An 18,792-nucleotide genomic window follows, 5' to 3' on the forward strand; every position below is an offset into this window, starting at 1 on the left:
CCTCACGATATTTGGCATCACCCAAAAATTCCACATAGCATACCACCCACAGTCGAGTGGTATCGTGGAGCGCATGAATCGGATCCTAAAATCCACCCTCAGAAAAATGGTCCAGCAGAACAACACCACTTGGGACTCAGTCCTCCCTTTTGCGCTGATGTTTTTGCGTAACACAATTTCTACTTCCACAGATTACACCCCACACACCCTCATGACCGGACGCCCCATGAAAGGCACAGAATATTTATTAGGTTTGGACTTGACCAGCCCCGAAGTGACGGCCTTCACACACGAGAAAGCAGTAGAACAAGTAGTGGAAAATGTTAAAACGGCTCAGCTAGCAGCCGCAGTAAAATTGGGCACCAGAAAGAAACAGAGCAAGGCTTGTTTCGACATTACAGTGCATGCGACTGAGTACAGTATCAGACAGCAAGTGATGCTCTCATATATAACCCCAGCACATTCCTGTCACCAAAATACTCGGGTCCGTATTCCATTGCGGACAAAGTAAGCCCTTCCGTTTATAAAATAAAGTACCCCAATGGTAAGACTGCGTGGTTTCATATAAACCATCTGAAGGCATATGGAACACAGTCGAACCACGCACACCACGTCATGCTCGACGCAGCACACCACACCCCGCCCACAGACAACGTAACCCTACCAACCCCCACCACGTCCAGCCCAGCCACGGACTCGACCTCGACTCCACCCCCAAAATATACACTCCGCTCCAGAACGCCCACAGACTGCAGCAGCAGAGACAGCGACTGTGACTCGGACGATAGCCACAGCACGCCTCCCTACTATCCCCACGCAACAGGACCCACACCCAGCAATTCCGACTACGATCCAAATGATCCCTTCATGATCACTTTCCTGAACAAACCCCAGCACCGACCACCGAACCACACGGACGACCCAGATTTTGTCCCCACACAGCTAGACACCAATTATTGGCACCGTGATAACTCGTTCAGACTGATCCGCAACGAGAGCGACCCCACCTCACACCACGCAGCCCTTTAAGCCCTAATACACTCAAGAATGTGGCACCCGGGAGAAGAGGACGACCTTGGGTCTGACTCCCAAATCGAGAACCCCTTTGCGACCCTGTTCGCAACCGAGAACTGAGGTGTCCAGATGATGTTTTAAAAGGAACCGCTTGGGAGAAGTGTTGTCCTTTCTGATGGAACCTGCAGAATGTTTTATGTTGTTTATAAGTTTGTTAAATGTTGTATGTCCGACAGGAGAATTTTTTTCTCACTGCCCCACGCCTATTCGGCCGAAACCTCTCAGCACTTGCCTACAGAGACTCACCATTGCCAGACACTAGTTCAGCGGAACTAGCTTGTCTGCAGAGACTGGTTAAGGAACCAGACGCCCGTTCGTAACTGCCCTTCTGGTTCGAAGGTAGAACCACTACGGCAGCCCCCCCACGATGACTAAATTTTTTGCCCGTTCTTGTCGGTTGCTCAGGCAGTGGAGAAACGGCTTGGGACCCGCCCTGTCTGGGAACCCCCCTCTGGTCAACTACGCTCGGGTAGGAGAGACACGGCATTGGTAGCCGTCCTACCCGGGGACTCCATCCAAATCACACATCTCATTTTGGCACTTTCAGTTCAGAAAGTTTTGTTTTGTTTTAGGTAACCTTTAGGTTGCCAACCACATGCTATTTACATCCTGAAACACGCGGATGGTAAATTGCACAGTCTGCGAGACGGCTCGCAATGGTTCATTATTGGGAAGTGTGTCTTGTCCTAAAATTCGATTTTTGAAGAAAAAAAAAAATGAGGGAGTCACACATAGTCACCAATTATAAAGGAAGTAATTGGCACTACAGGACAGACACACTATCGTACGAGATATTAAACAAAGATAGTTACAAACACTGTGCTTGTTTCCACAGAACTCCAGAAGCTCCAGGACCGGAGAAGAGAAGAAAAGGAAAGAGAAGAGCCATGAGGATTTCCTTCATATGGATCAGCATCATGTATATGGACTTTTGGTTGCGCATGAACGCGAACCCCATGGCTTCAAGCCCCCCAGCCGTTAATGTTTCACTTCCCCGCAGTACCCAGAACCCAGTCACCAGCGACACCACATCATCTTGGTGTGCCAGGTTTATAACCTGATACTCTCGGTCCTATGTAATAGAAACATTACTGGTATTAGCGATACTCTGCTGCTTAGTGCAGACTATGCGTCTACGGAAATGGAGAAGGAGAGCCTACCGCGCTCGAACCCCGGTATATAGGATCAGATCCCCCTATGTTCGGATACGACCAGACCCCCGACCCCCGCGATCTATAATAAAGTGCATTCACTTGCATTTATTGGAAATAAAGAAATGTAAAGAACTGTACATGAGCAAATTGTATGATCCTGAGCTTGACTGCCAAGCCAGGAAAGACTGTGTATAAAATACTATGATTTTGTTGTATGATTGAGGAAGGTAGGATAGTGAAATGTTTAAGTGAGTGTAGTGTATTAAGAATAGTTAGAGGTTCCCAGTTTATTGTTTTCTAATGCATGTCCCTGTTTGACATAGCGCCCTTAGGATTGTTAGTTAAAGTTATTTTGCATAGCTATGGTCAGTGCAGAGGCCATGAAGGAAGTGTTCCCCCCCAGGTCAGGGAATGGAAAGCAACATAGTTATGTGATCCTTCACGCTTCGCGTTAGGATCACAAGGAGGGAAAGTAGCCAGTTAAAATGGCTAACTCCCGATTTAGAATGGCTAACACCCGATTTAAAATGGCGAACGGCAAAGGCTGATGGGAAAGTCAGCCAACAGGACACAAACGAGCAGCTGCAGGTTGAGTGTGTATTTACCTCTGGAAAGACCAGACAAGATTGATACCAGCAACCTTCAGCATAACAAAACACCAGCCATCTGCATATTAATGAGCGATCCCTGGGAACAATGAGCAACATTTAGACACATAAAGCGAGCAACATTTAGACACATAAAGCCAAACCAGACTCTTTGGTGCCAGCAGAAGCCTACACAAAAGGAGGTGAACGACCACCTCAGGACCGCCCATCGATCAGGGAACTGCTCCAGCATTGGAGAAAATCGAACCAAGTGATTGGGACAAAGTCCAATCACTTGGAACCAGGTACAGGGTCCGCCCCGAAAGGCGGGAAGCCCCTGGGGACTATAAGAATCAAGTCCAAGTTCAAATCGGCCCTCTGCTTCTCTTCTTGACCGGGTCACTCAGCAACACAAACCAACCCTTGACAGTGACCGGTCCAGCCACCGCTGATATCCATTAAGTCTTACTTCAACGCTCGCTACGAGATAGGCGCTCCTAGCTACCAATCTGTACCAACTTCGAATCCCGCAGGCTCAGAACCCGAACGAAAGGCCATTCGTTTCCCTGACCTGGTGGGCCAGTTCCAAGTTAAGTATTGGCCTGTTAGTCGTAGAAGTAGCTTAGACGTAGAATTTATACATGAGTAGTGATTACTGTGTATAATAAATGTGCTTTGATTTAAATCTTACTAAGCGGTGTATTGGATTATTGATCATTACTTGGACTTGAACCACGTGGCGGTATCAGAAAGATACCTGGCGACTCAAGAGCAAAGGTGATAAAACAGAGCAATTACACTAAGGCAAAAGTTAGCAACAGGAGTCATTTAAAATGATGGTTCGGAGCTACGTTTAGGGCAACATGCCCAGAGAAGTATCATAAATACTAAGCATGCTTCCCTATATGCGATTTCTCAGTTTGGTTCAGTTCAGTCTGTGCTGTCGGATTTGATACACAATATCCAAGTAGCGATCAGCTGTGATTGAAGCTCCCAGTTCAAAGTTGTTACTTTCCCATTGTGGTATTGCAGGTATTACGGTACCCGATAGGCTAATGCACCATTGGTGGAAACTGTATGCTTGCTATTGGTTAGAGTGTATGATAGCTCCGCCCTGATAGGCGGGGTATAAGAACCCGTGCCGCACCAGCAGCCCTCATTCTGTACCTGAGCTGCTGGGGGAAACATCTAGCTTATTAAAGCCTTCAGTTGGACTACAACCTCGCTTTAGTGGTCATTGATCGTGCATCAATTTAATAAGCTATTTTTTTAAGAAGGATTGAGCCCCGAATCAAGCTGGAGTGTCTGCAACTTAGCCCCCACACGACGAACCCAGCGGCAATCTTTAAGCACTGGCTGGCGTGTTTTAAAGGGTATCTCGAGACGGCCCAAAACCCACCCACGGGAGAGCAGAAACTGCACGTCCTGCACTCAAGGGTGAGCCGGAGATTTACACCCTCATCGAGGAAGCGGAAGACTTCGATGCAGCAAAAGAGCTGCTAAAAGGACACCAATGTCGCCCGGTAAACCAGGTCTATGCCCGGCACCTGCTTGCAACAAGGCGACAAACCCCTGGGGAAATCGCTGGAGGAATTCTACCGTGCAGTCCTGGTGTTGGGCAGAAGCTGCGGCTGCCCGTAAGTTTCGGCGAGCGAACACACGGAACTCTTAGTCCGGAACGCTTTCGTGGCAGGTATGCTATCGTCACAAATCCGCCAGCGCCTGTTAGAAAAGGACACCCTAGGTCTCAGGGAGGCACGGGCCTTTGCAGCTCCATGGACGTGGCCTCCAGGAACGCCCGCGCTTACGTTCCCGACAGCGTGGCAGCCCCCTGGGCAGCGTGGAACCCCTCCGTGGCGGACCCCGAGACTTCCCCCATTCCCCCACAGGCCTGCGCTGCAAGGTGGCCTGGAAACCACGAGGGACCACGCTGCTACTTTTGCGGGCAGGCAAAGCAGTCCCGCCAGCGCTGCCCGGCCCGCGCATCCACCTGCAAGGGATGCGGCATAAAGGGCCATTTCGTGGGGGTATGCCAGGCCCGAGCGGTGGCCGCAGTCTCCGGTGGCGAGTGCGGACCGCAACCACAGACTTCTCCACGGGCCCTGTGCGTCCAGCGGTCGACGCCAACTCCATATCCCAGGGCCACGTGCGGACCCTGGGTGCCGCGATCTTGTTCAGCGGACGCCACGTTGGAAGGATGGGCGCCGCCATTTTGTGCACCCCAGCCATGTGCGACAAATGGGAGACGCCATCTTGGATGAACCCCCAGGACCTCAGCTGGGCTGACCACGCACTGCCCGAACAGAACTCTCAACTGCTGCGATTGGCCTCGGTGACTCTGGATCAGTCTCGACCTCGAACACTCTCAACCGCCACGATGACCGTATTCATCAACGGGCACGAGACGTCCTGCCTAATAGACTCTGGGAGCACGGCAAGCTTTATACACCCCGACACGGTAAGGCGCTGTTCTCTCCTCATCCATCCCGTTAATCAAAAAATCTCACTGGCCTCCGGTTCACACTCAGTGGAGATAAAGGGGTTTTGTGTAGCAAACCTCACAGTCCAGGGAAGGGAGTTCAAAAATTTACATCTCTAGGTCAGAGGTCCAAAGGCTACTGAGGGAAGGGGTCATCGAAGCCAGTAACAGCCCCTGGAGAGCTCAAGTCCTGGTGGTAAAGACCGGGGAGAAGCATAGGATGGTCATCGACTACAGTCAGACCATCAACAGGTTTATGCAGCTGGACGCGTACCCTCTCCCCCACATATCCGACCTGGTAAACAGGATCACGCATTATCAGGTCTTCTCCACGGTGGATCTCAAGTCCACCTACCACCAGCTCCCCATCCGCACTAGTGACCGCAAATACACTGCCTTCGAGGCAGATGGGCGGCCCTACCATTTCTTAAGGGTTCCCTTCGGTGTCACCAATGGGGTCTCGGCCTTCCAGCGCGAGATGGACCAAATGGTTGACCGGTACAGTTTACGGGCAACGTTTCCGTATCTCGATAATGTCACCATCTGCGGCCACGACCAGCAGGACCACAACACCAACCTCCGAAAATTTCTCCAGACCGCTAAAATCTTTAACCTTACAAAGCATATACAACAAGCATAAATGCGTGTTTAGCACCGACCGTCTAGCCATCCTCGGCTACGTAGTGCGAAATGGAGTTATAGGCCCCGACCCTGAACGCATGCGCCCCCTTATGGAGTTCCCCTTTCCTCACTGCTCCAAGGCCCTGAAACGCTGCCTAGGGTTTTTCAGTTACTACGCCCAGTGGGTGCCCAACTACGCGGACAAGCCCCGTCCCTTGATTCAATCCACAGTTTTTCCCCTGTCGATAGAGGCCCGCCAGGCCTTCAGCCGTATCAAAGCAGACATCGCAAAGGCCACGATGCACGCCATTGATGAGTCCCTCCCCTTCCAGGTCGAGAGCGATGCGTCCGATGTAGCTCTGGCGGCCACCCTCAACCAAGCGGGCAGACCCGTGTCCTTCTTCTCCCGTACCCTACAGGCTTCCGAAATCCGCCACTCCTCAGTCGAAAAGGAGGCCCAGGCCATAGTAGAAGCTGTGCAACATTGGAGGCATTACCTGGCCGGCAGGAGATTCACTCTCCTCACTGACCAACGGTCGGTGGCCTTCATATTTGATAATGCACAGCGGAGCAAGATAAAAAATGACAAGATCTTGCGGTGGAGGATCGAACTCTCCACCTACAACTGCGAGATCTTGTATCGTCCCAGGAAGCCAAACGAGCCTCCTGACGCCCTGTCCCGCGACACATGTGCCACCGCACAAGTGGACCGCCTCCGAGCCCTCCACGAGGTCCTCTGCCACCCGGGAGTCACTCGCTTTTTCCATTTTGTCAAGACCCGCAACCTGTCCTACTCCATCGAGGAGGTCAGGACAGCCACCAGGGACTGCCAAATCTGCGCGGAGTGCAAACCGCACTTCTACCAGCCAGAGAAAGCGCACCTGATAAAGGCTTCCCGTCCCTTTGAACGCCTCAGCATGGACTTCAAATGCCCCCTCCCCTCCACCGACCGCAACACGTACGTGATTGACGAGTACTCCCGGTTCCCATTCGCCATACCCTGCCCCGACATGACCACAACCACCGTCATCAAGGCCCTCCATAGCATCTTTGCACTGTTCGGATTCCCCGCTTACAAACACAGTGATAGGGGGTCCTCCTTTATGAGTGACAAACTGCAAATTATTCAAGAAAGACTGGAAATAATTATATATATTGACATTATGAAATCCACCTCTCACAATAATGCTTGTTCTAACATCTAACCCAACTGAAGTAGAGATTTTTAAAAAAGAAACAGACCATTCTTAAATGCAAAGAAAAACTAATTAGCATATGTAAATGACCAAAATAATTTTTTTATGAAGGCTGCATATAACCCTGTCTATATGGAGATCACAAATGCCAAATGAACCTGAAATAGAGTCATCATTAATGCTACAAGGTATTGGGTACAGAACACAAAGATAGCTGTTGCATTCATTCTAATTAACACTGCAAGCTGATAGTAGGAGGTACTAAAAATGCAACGTTACCAAGAGTCATGACTCGCAAATAAGACTTGGGAGTGGTTCATATTCAACTGGACTATTGTGTGCAATTGTGGGCACCCCACTTTAGGAAGGATGTAAAGGCATTGGAGAGGAGGAGGAAGAAGATTCATGAGAATGGTTTCAGTGATGATGAACTTCAATTGTGAGGATAGACTAAAGTAGCCGGGACTGTTTACCCTGGAGGAGGTTGAGAGGAGATTCGCCGTGCCTCGGCACAGATGGCAGACGCAGTCAGCACCGTTGGCGAAGTCGCCTGGACTGCCATCCAGTGCAGGAAGAAACTGCACAACCTCCTCAGGGCATCCAGAGTGAGTAGACAGCACTGTGCCCCTGGCACCAATCATGTAAGATGCCAGGGGCACTCGACCTGGAAGGGGAGGGACTCATCAATGGCGTGCATCGTGGCCTTTGCGATGTCTGCTTTGATGCGGCTGACGGCCTGGCGGGCCTCCATGTAACCCGGAGCCTCACCCCAGCACCCCCCCCCCCCCCCCCCGCCCGCCCCCAAGGGGTCAGCCGAACCCCCACCCTGCTCCTCATGCCTGCACCCATGCCAGCCGCAATGGCCGGGTGCTATGGCCACAGAGGCCGTCATCTACCCAACCCCTGGGCTGCATGCACCAGACTATCTAACAGTGTCGTCGTTTGTGTTTGAACCCCCCGCCCCCGCCCCCCCCTGCCTCAGGAGAAGGCCGCGTACAACTGCCGGGAGCGGGAGAAGATTAGAGGGGGACCACCAGACCTGTGTCCCCTCACCATGCCCGAGCAGAGGGCACTGGACGTGGTCGGCGTCCCAGAGGAAAGGGAGGTCGCTGATGGGGAGGTCAGCGGCGGGCGAGGAAGTGAGACCTCCTGCTTAGTTGTGGATCCTCATGACATATTTGTGCCCCCCCCCCCCCACACCCACCTCACCTCACCCCTCACACTTCACCCTCAACCCCCCACACCGCCCTCACCTCACATCAGGATCAGCATAGCACTACGGCAGGTAGGCTTTGTCGCACTCGCTTCAAAGTCTCCTGTAAACTGATACCGTCTTGAGCACGCCACTCTTTATCAATCAGGTTTTAGACCGATGTAACTTCAAGTTGGTGTGATGATGGATTGGAAGGCGTGACAGGATACCGGCAGGCAACTGTTTTAATGAATATTCAGGAAACGCAAATCAATGTAAATGGCATTCACATCGCCAAGCAGTGGGAAGGCCAACCCGCCATTGGGAGAATTTACGCTGGCAGGTTTCTGACTTTTTCACTCTCGCTAGGTTCCCCACTCCTGCCCACCACCAAACCCGCCATGGGCAGGATGGAAGAATTCCTGGTCAAAATGTTTCTGATAATACTCCTGTGAGGTGCTTAGGTATCTTTAACAATGTTAATGGCATTATGTAAATACAAGTAATTGGTTTACTGTAAGCTAACAAATGATAGTGCACGTAATTGATCGGTCACAAATTAACACTGCTATTGGACGCGATTCTCCGGAAAGATTTCTACGTGTTATAGCAAGCGGGACCGGCCGCGAGCTTGCCGGCACTCGGCCGGCAACGCTATTCAAAGTTAATTGGTCCACTTAACGAGGCCTCACGGGCTGCTCGCCGCAAATGAAGACTCGCCAGATGATTTTCCGACACCGCGCTCTCCAGCCCGCACTAACAAGGTTGAGCAGCACTTAAGCTGCACTTGCTCAGCCAATCCCAGCCAGCTTGCAACAATGGCACCCCACGAGACCAGCCCCAAGATTGGGGGATGCAGATCTGGGGAGGCTGCTAGACGCATTGAAGGTCAGGAAGGATGTCCTGTTCCCCTGAGGGTCAGCCATAGGGCAGCCAGTGCTGCCTGGGATGTGATGGCAACGGCGGTGAGCACCGGCAGTGTGACCAGGAGGACTGGCATCCAGTGCCGGAAAACCCCCTGCACCCCCCCCCCCCCCCCCCACCCCCCCGAGACTTTTCATCCCCCACACGAGCATCCACCCCTCAACTCCCCATGCAACCCCAACTCTCCTTCTGCCCGCTCCCCCATCAAGCCCCCCCCCCCCAACCCTTCCTTCACAACAACCCCCGCCCCCCCCCAACCACTTTGAACCTCGCGTGTGGCTAACGATGCCTTCTCTGTCTCTCCTCAGGAAACGTTCTCCCACAATTGCCGGGAGAGGGCCCAGACTGATGGTGGTGTCCCGGACAGCAGAAGCCTCATCACCTTCGTGGAGCGTGTCCTGCAGATGACTGGGGTAGCCAAGGACAGAGCGGTCACCACCATGGAGGCTGGTGGACCCCGCAGGTGAGGAACCACCATGCCCCAGCCAAAGGACCTGTCAAACGTGAGTTGACCACATGTTCATTCTCCTGTAGGTCCTCCAACCGACAGCGCCAGTCCAACCCAGGGACACCCTCTCCAGCCTCCCAAGGGAAAACCTCGGAAGAGAGCTCCGAAGAAGACATGATCGACACATCACAGCTGTCATCCCCACCCTCCACCAGCGCAGATACACGCACCTCGGTGGGAACTGTTAGTGGTGAGGCTTCTGAGGCACAATCTGGCACCATCGGGAGAGTGGGGAATTGTTACACACAATAAACACCTTTGTGCACAACTAGTAATCTTTTTTATTAATGTCACATGTAGACTTACATTAAAATGTATGATGCCGCTGTCACTTTCTTCCGCAATGCAGGCCGAGCTCCAAACCCTTGACCCATCTCACCAGGCATCTCCCCCTCCCTGTGGCACCCACCCAACCTCCGGCCGTGGATATGTCCCCGGAGCTGTGCCCCTTCCCTCGGGTGTTCAGATTTCAGCTGCTGTGTGTGTGGTGTTGCCTCCCAGTGTTCAAGTATAGTGTCCAGGCACCAAGGTGTGATTAGGATGATAGGCAATAACTTCCACATGTTACATAGCCCGCTCACCCACGATAATCCATTCGGGTTGTGTGAAGTGCTCACTTAATTACGACTGCCAATTCCCCATCAGCAATAGCCTTCAGCCTCACGGCCAGAGGCCTCGGTAGTCGATGGGGGTTATGGGTGGTGTAGGGGCAGACGGGCAGGAATAAGGGTTGCCCCCGGAACGGGTACACATGATCAGGGGTTGGCATGCTGGTGCCGTGCACGGTTACCCCCCTGGTTCCCTCCTCAGCACCCATAAATTGAGAGGACTGTTCACGGCATATTAATTGTTTCTAATTGTATGCATGTGGCAGGCATTAATTGGGAATTCATGTGCTCTTAGAAATAGGAACTGACTGAAACTGTGGTTGTTGGATTAGGAGGCGAATGTTTTATAATGTGTTTCTCTGTTAATAAATGCTGATAGAGGTGTGCAAAGATTGGCTCCAGTTCAAAGTGTGCAAAGATTGGGCAGCAGGGTAGCACAAGTGGATAGCACCGTGGTTTCACAGCGCCAGGGTCCCAGGTTCGATTCCCTGCTGGGTCACTGTCTGTGCGGAGTCTGCACGTTCTTCCCGTGTCTGCGTGGGTTCCCTCCGGGTGCTCCGGTTTCCTCCCACAGTCCAAAGACGTGCAGGTTAAGTGGATTGGCCATGCAAAATTGCCCTTAGTGTCCTATCAGGTTATGAGGGATTATTGGGTTACGGGGATAGGGTGAAAGCGAGGGCTTAATGTGCAGATTCGATGGGCTGAATGGCCTCTTTCTGCACTGTCTGTTCTATCCTCACCACGCCCCTTTCTGGAATGGGACATCTTTGACTAGGGAGGACCACGCTGAATAAACACCTATTTAACAACGGTAGCCTTCCCTAAACAGGAATTTATTATATTAAATGACAATCCTGAGCATTTATAACATAAGTCAACAAGATGGGTGTAGCTCACAAATTCTGTTCAATTAAACCTCAACTCTTAAGTAACCAGGACGTAACTGAAGCAGTAACCAGCAAACAAGGTGTTTCTGAAAGTGGTTAACTTAACTATTTCTACAATACTTTTTGAATTATAATTACTTTTCGAATTATTAAACCAATAAGTGAATGACATTCTTCAATTTTTTGGGTGCTAGAACTAATAAACGATGCTTCCACAATCTCCATGCAGATGGATAATGGTTACTCACTGCTCTTGCTGCCAGCGTGATAAGGATTGCAGTCGTGAAAGTGAAGTAATACCCAGGGTACACTCCATGCCACAAAGCTGAAAGGATAAATGTTAGAGCTGTGGGGAAGTAGGGGGCCCGATCATAGCAGACACTGAGAGAAACAGAAAGGGACAAGATTAAGGGTGAGAAAATTAGACTCAGGCACTGCAATATTTCCGATAACAACTCACTATTAATAGGATCATCTTTCATCTACCAATTGCCCATAGATGCAAAGTTATTTTCACAGATTTGGGCAGCATGGTAGCACAGTGGTCAGCTCTGTTGCTTCACGGTGTCAAGGGCTCGAGTTCGATTGCCTGCTAGAGTCATTCTCTGGGCGGAGTCTGCACATTCTCCCCGTGTCTGCGTGGGTTTCCTTCGGATGCTCTATTTCCTCCCACGAGAAAGTCCCAAAAGACTTGCTTGTTAGGTAATTGGGCATTCCGAATTATCCCTCAGTGTACCTGAACAGGCGCTGTGGAAGGCAACTGGGGGATTTTCCCAGTGGCTTCAGTGCAGTCTAATGAAAGCCTACTTGTGACACTAATAAAGATTATTATTATAAGTCGATTCAAAATAGTATCTATAAACAGATAACTATGTCGACAACAAACTGGAAGTCATACAATTTATGTTCATAATAATCAGAATTAATATACAGACACTTAAAAGAATATCTTTCACTGTTCTCAGGACAACCCAAGTGGGCCCCAACTGAAATGCAGTCACTGTGCTTATGGAAGTTAGCCTGACAACCAAATTCCCTGTAGCCAAGTCGCACGGCAAGCAAATAAAACTAATGATCAGATAACTTGTTTTGGTTGTACTCGTTAAGAGTGCAATGTCTTATCAAAGAATGAATTTGATATTCAGGCTTCCATTTTCTAATAAAATGCATTTGCTGAATCCATTGAAAAAGGAGATATCTGTGCTACATCAATAAATCAACTTAAGCTATACCAACTGTTAGCATACAAGAAACCCCTATGCCATTCTAAATTTCTGACAAATATCTGTGAGTGTATGCATCCTCTGCATTTTACAAAGGAGATGCTCACGGAAACTTGCCACTTCTTGCAGGCAGGAGTCCATACTGCAGTGGCCTATCGCGACTGCACCAACCTTCTGAAAGAGCACTCTAACTCGGCCCACTCCTCTGCCCTATCCCCGTAACCCTGTGCATTAATCATTGCCAATCCACCTAACCTGCACATCTTTGAACTGTGGGAGGAAACCGGAGCACCCGGAGGAAACCCATGCAGATACAGAGAGACTGTGCAAACTCCACACAGTCACCCAAGGTCAGAATTGAACCCGGGTTCCTGATGCTGTGAGGTAGCAATGCTAGCCACTGTGCCACCTCAGAGCAGGGCAAAGTCAGTGCTATCAATAGCTGTGAAGGTAACTGTAGCCATTAATTTCATCCATCAAGATTGGTCCAGTCTGTAGCTGGCGACATCTCTAACATTTCCAGATCACTGTCCTGTCCACTGCTGCTTAAACAAGGTCACTGATGCTCTTTGTGCTAGAACAGGAGAGTACACTGAGTTCTCTCTGACCAGGGAACAGCAGGTGGGTCATGAAAGTGGCTTTGAGAATCCACTTCACCAATGTGCAGGACAGCACTGACTGTCCACATTTGGGTTTAGAGGTGCCGCATATAAAAACAGAGGTGGACCAGAACAGGTTCCACCTCCTGAATGTGCAGTTCATGTCTGTCCGTGCTCAGCAGATTGTACCGGTGAATGCCCTGTATCCAAGCAGCAGTCATGATGCCTTTGTTCTGTGCCAGTCCACTGTTTTCACTATTGGAGACGGCATGTCAAGCCAGATAGTGGTTGCTGAGTGACAAGGACTATTCACTGACTAATGGCTCATGTCTCTAGTGGGCACCCGAGCCACACATGGCCAGCATGCATAGAATGAGAGTCTGTAATGTATGCCATAACAAAATTGAACAAAGGATCAATTCAGTGAAATAAATGATGTTAGACGACACATGATTTATGCAGAATTTCAGTCGTCGCAAATCCTGTAATATTGTATTGTGCAAGACTATTCGTAATAAGCCTGCATTTGGCAGCAATTTTGCTTACCTCTTTAGCCAAGCTCCAGTTTGAATGTTCCAACTATCCAGACACATTTTAAAACTTGTAGCTGTCTGTTAATGAAAAAATATAAAAAGCAGTCAGTAAGTTGAATGCAGGTTTCTTTCAGTACCAAAGAAGAGGAAACCGAGATTGCCTTACAAGACATTTAGATAAAAGGTATTTTTCCACTTTCTAGATAATATGGCGGGTCCACAGTTCAGCATTGTTTTAAAGACAGAGTTTGGGGCAGCTATAACTAATAATCAAGTAGCACAAAAGTGTCAGATTCACTCTACAATTAATTGTTGAAGATTAAGCATAAACATCAGCACTTGGCACTTCACACAGTTTTTCTTAGTAAGTTCCAGAAAAGGTAGTTAGGACAGGTTGCATTCTGAAGCTTGGTAGAGTAGATACTGAGAGTGGCTGGGGACAGTTTAAAAATAAAGGCTCTCTCATTCAAGACTGAGAGAAGGAGAAATGTCTTCTCTCAGAGCATTTTTAACCCATGTGATACTCTTCCCTGGAAGCAATGGAGGATGGGTCATTTAATATATGCAAGGCAGAGTCAGACAGATTTTTGATCAACAAGTGAGTCAAGGGTTAAAGGGTGGGAGAGGGGGAGCAAATAGGAAATCGGCCACAATCAGATTAGCCATGATCTTATAGGTTGGCAGAGCAGGCTTGAGGGGCCAAATAGCCTACTCCTACTCCTATTTCCTGTGATATTTCATGAGCATTATTTTTAAAAACACATCTCTGTTGAGATGTGAATAAAGTGAGTAAAAAGACCACAGCTTGACATGAACTCCATAAGGACAACAATAATCTGGAGTTTCCGAGGTAACAGGGAACAACCAATTCCATTAGTTGCAAGCAGACAGCCTAAAGTATTCATTTATGAGTCACAATTTGCTTCAGTTTGCTCCCCCCTTTGCGTTTTCAGCAAAAGAGGATTTAAACTATTTCTATAGTTGGGGTGGCAGAGGAGCCGGGAGCGCAGGAGGCAAAAGAGGCCGGAATTCTGGCCTTTGCGTCCCTGGTAGCCCGGCGAAGGATTCTCCTTCAGTGGAAAGATGCGAGACCCCCAAGCGTGGAATCCTGGATCAGCGATATGGCAGGGTTCATTAAATTGGAGAGGGTGAAATTCGCCTTGAGAGGGTCGGTACAAGGGTTCTTTAGGCGGTGGCAACCGTTCTTAGACTTTCTGTCAGAACGATAGACATTGGTCAATGGCAGCAGCAGCTCGGGAGGGGGGTTACTTTATTTTTGTTTTATGTTATTTACACTGGAGGGTCTGAGGGGGTGTATACACCTATTGTGTTAAGTCAGGGTGTTAATGTTAATTTATTATTTATGTACAGGGGTGGGGTTTGGGGGGTTGCTTTTTTTTTTAAGATTGTGTTTTGTACTTAACCCTGTTGGGTTCTTTTTTCTTTCTCATTTGTTATTGATATTTTATGAAAACCTTTAATAAAATATTTTTTTTTTTTTTTTTAAACTATTTCTATAGTTCTGCAATAAAATCACAAACCAAATCCATTTGTGCAGATCCTGGAATCCTGCCCTCCCCTTTTTATTATTTGAAGTTTCAAGACTCCACCTCCCTCTCTCTAAGCAGTGGTTATTTTTCATGCTGCATTTTTTCCCATTTACCCAACCCATACAAACATCCTAAGCACAACTCCTTAAAGACTACGTTGGGAGAATATAATCTGTGCATTTTAAAATTTTTCTCCTCGCCAACAAAACTCTAGACAGTGATGTGGACAAAAGATCTAGAGAATAGCTTGATGGCAATAAGAGACAGCATCAAAAGACTGGTGGGTAACCATGCAATTACTGGAAATCACAGGCTGTGACATACGGTTCGTAAGATACTCGGCCTTTTGGCAACATCAAAATGTGGAATCACTCCTTTGATTTTGGGCAATAAAAATTGTAATAAAAGGGTTTTGGATCTTTCTACCTTATACAGAATAGTATTGGCATCATTGAGTCATCTGCTGGCAATGACCAATGGACTATGAAAGCTCGTTTTGTAAGAGGTCAATTAAGGAGAAGTAGAAATAGCTACAATGCAGCACTCTTAAGTGATACAGGTTTCCCAACTTGAAGGACATTTAACACATAGATAATTGCCCAAAGAAAATCCTATGAACTCAACTCCACAAGTGTTTCAATTAAAAGCAGTGACTACTGAAATAAGTTTTTTTTCCCCCAGAAGTGTAAATTAATTTGTATTATTCTTCTTTGGTCATTTAATGAGATAATTTCTAAAAAAGATAGTGTACTTTGGCATTGTTATGAGCCATTGGGCTGGATTCTCCAGTCCCCCAGCCACGAGTTTCTCGACAGTGCAGCGTTGGCTGGCTGCGGGACTGTGGCCGCGATTCACCCAAAAAATCTTTAAGTTAATTTGTGGCGGGTTTTTCAGAATTTCCCGCCAGCTCGTTCCCCACCGCTATTCAATGACACTTAGCCACTTTTCTGGACCCTGGGAAGTTTTTGCTGGTTTAGCCCACACTTAGGCATGATTCTCCGGCCTCGTTACACTCTCGCTCAAGCGAAACGAGGCCGGTGAATAGCAGGAGAGGCCAATAGCGAGAACCGTGCCAGGTGGCAAACAGTTCGCGATGCAACCGGCCCGCTTCCATAGGCAAAATCGGGATCTCGCCGTAGCATGGCGAGAAAACAATTATCACCACTTAAGCCGATGTTATAACCTGCCTACTTACCATTGGCTGGGGACTAATGACAATCCCACAATCCTGTGGGAGTATGAGCTTCCCCAATGAGGGGGGCGGAGAAACCATTAGTAAACTCCTAGTATAAATAAAGCTGGCCAGTTTAGGAACCAGCAGGAAGGAGTGTGCAGCAAGGGAAGTTGCTGCTGCTGTTATATATATATGTTATTGTAAATAAATGTTATTACTTTGTATCCTTAAAACTCGTGCTGGATTCTTCGTGACCCTCACAAAAGCCCTATTTCCATACAATTAATGAGAGTCACCCCCATATCCAATGGCCTCCCGTCATTAGCAGCCTCCCCAGCAAGTGGTCACGCTGGTGCTGATTAGTACTCCTTTTGAAAAACGTGAACCTTCTGTGGGGAGCCGAGGAGGTGAATAGTCATCTTTGCTCACAGGCAACGGGCCCGGAGGCGCTGGGCTTGCCACCGCAGTGCTCGGCTGGGGATGGGGAACCCTCGGATGTTGGTGGGGGACCAGCCGTAGGGGTGGGTCACCATGGGAGGGTAGGGGGCCCTCGCACGTAGCACCACCATGCCATACCCTGGATCATATGTACCTGTTCTGGGGCAACCCATATCCCTGCCCGTCCATCCTAACGACCACCCATAACCCCCACTGAGAGGCCAGCTGGGCAGTTCCAAGGTGCCCACGTTCCTAGGGGAGAGCCAAGGGGGCAACCCTGCACTGACACTGACCACCCAGGGATCTCCAGTTGTCCGGGGGACCCCCAGGGTGCGGTTCCACCTGGTCCACCTTCTTGTGGACCAGCACTGATCGGCGTCTGGATGCAATCTCCCTGGGGAGGCCAGAGAATCGAGGGAGGCTGGTGTATCCCGGGTGAGTAGGTCTAAAATCTACTTCTGGGAGCACGTTTGGTCCCACCCCTTTTTGGCAGAGATCTGACTCCGAAGCCTCGCAGGACTTGGGTGAATCCCACGAGGTGTGGAGGCTGCTTGGAGGCTGGCGAGAGCGCTGTCCCGGGATTCTCCGGCTGCTTTGTGCTCTCGCTTGAGCGCAACACGGCCAGAGATTCGCACCTTGCCACTTGTCAATGGGTCTTCCCATTAAAGCCACCCCATGCTGCCAGGAAACCCACAGGTGGGAATGCGCTGCCAGCGGGAAAGAGAATCCGAACAACCGGAGAATTCCGGCCATTGTTTCATCTCCCTCTACTTGACCAGAATTGCTCGATTGGCATATTACAGCTCAAGAGCACAGCAGAGTAATATGCTGGAATGCCACAGATCCTTCAGGCAGCTGAATATGCACCAGGAAGGTGCTGAGAGTGAGTTGAGCCGAGTCTGGACAGAAATAGGATTGTTAGTAGTTGGTCTATGAAACAGTAGTAGGGTGAGAGCTATCATTCGTGACAATTGCCTGCTGCTATGAAATGCATTTAGGGCTTCAGGTAATTCCCAACAGTCAAACACGCTACCAACATTCACAAAAGTACACTGAATAGAAGTACTGCAATGTATTCGGGGCAACGGGGCAGCACGGTAGCATTGTGGATAGCACAATTGCTTCACAGTTCCAGGGTTCCAGGTTCAATTCCCCGCTGGGTCACTGTCTGTGCGGAGTCTGCACATCCTCCCCGTGTGTGCGTGGGTTTCCTCCGGGTGCTCCGGTTTCCTCCCACAGTCCAAAGATGTGCAGGTTAGGTGGATTGGCCATGCTAAATTGCCCTTAGTGTCCAAAATTACCCTTAGTGTTGGGTGGGGTTACTGGGTTATGGCGATAGGGTGGAGGTGTTGACCTTGGGTAGGGTGCTCTTTCCAAGAGTCGGTGCAGACTCGATGGGCCGAATGGTCTCCTGCACTGTAAATTCTATGACAATCTATGTATTGGCAATAAATAATTCAGTTAAAAAGAGTAAGGAAAATGACCAGAGTGTGAGAGTCGGTGTATGCAGGTTCTTGAGAGTGAGTGGGTGCGTGTGCAATTGTTGTTTCGTGGTGGTGTGTGACACACTACACACATGCACACACTATCACATAAACACACACGCAGTTACACACACTCCCATGCACTTATGGTCACGCAGATACACACAGGCACACAAACTCCCGCAAAGACACACGCACAGTCACACACACAGTCACTCCCACAGTCGCACACATTCTTACACACGCAGCCATATAGTGACAGAGCCACATGCACTCACACACGCAGTCACCAACAGTCACAGTCACACACACACACACATGCACTCTCAAACAAACACACGCAGTCATAAACACTCCCACACACATGCAGTCACACACACACACGCACTCACTCCGACACAAACACATGCAGTCACAAAACACTCGCACACACTTGCACAGTCACACATACAGAGTCACTCTCACACGCACACAGCCACACACACTCGTCATATATACACACACAAACGATCACACAGTCACACAATCACACACACACACACACACACACACACACACACA

General features: G+C 49.3%; 1 protein-coding gene across 2 annotated transcripts in view; it reads right to left on the bottom strand.

Moving 5' to 3' along the window:
- mboat1 (membrane bound O-acyltransferase domain containing 1) overlaps nt 1-18,792 on the bottom strand; it is a 214,592-nt gene that overhangs the window by 23,615 nt on the left and 172,185 nt on the right. For both annotated transcript variants that reach the window (XM_072509701.1, XM_072509700.1), the window contains 2 exons: nt 13,599-13,663; nt 11,479-11,611 (listed from right to left, as the gene is read on the bottom strand). In XM_072509701.1, coding sequence (XP_072365802.1) covers nt 11,479-11,611; nt 13,599-13,663 — 198 coding nt within the window. The remainder of the gene's footprint in view (nt 1-11,478; nt 11,612-13,598; nt 13,664-18,792) is intronic.

Source organism: Scyliorhinus torazame, chromosome 6 (assembly GCF_047496885.1).
Source record: "Scyliorhinus torazame isolate Kashiwa2021f chromosome 6, sScyTor2.1, whole genome shotgun sequence".
Classification (NCBI taxonomy): domain Eukaryota; kingdom Metazoa; phylum Chordata; class Chondrichthyes; order Carcharhiniformes; family Scyliorhinidae; genus Scyliorhinus; species Scyliorhinus torazame.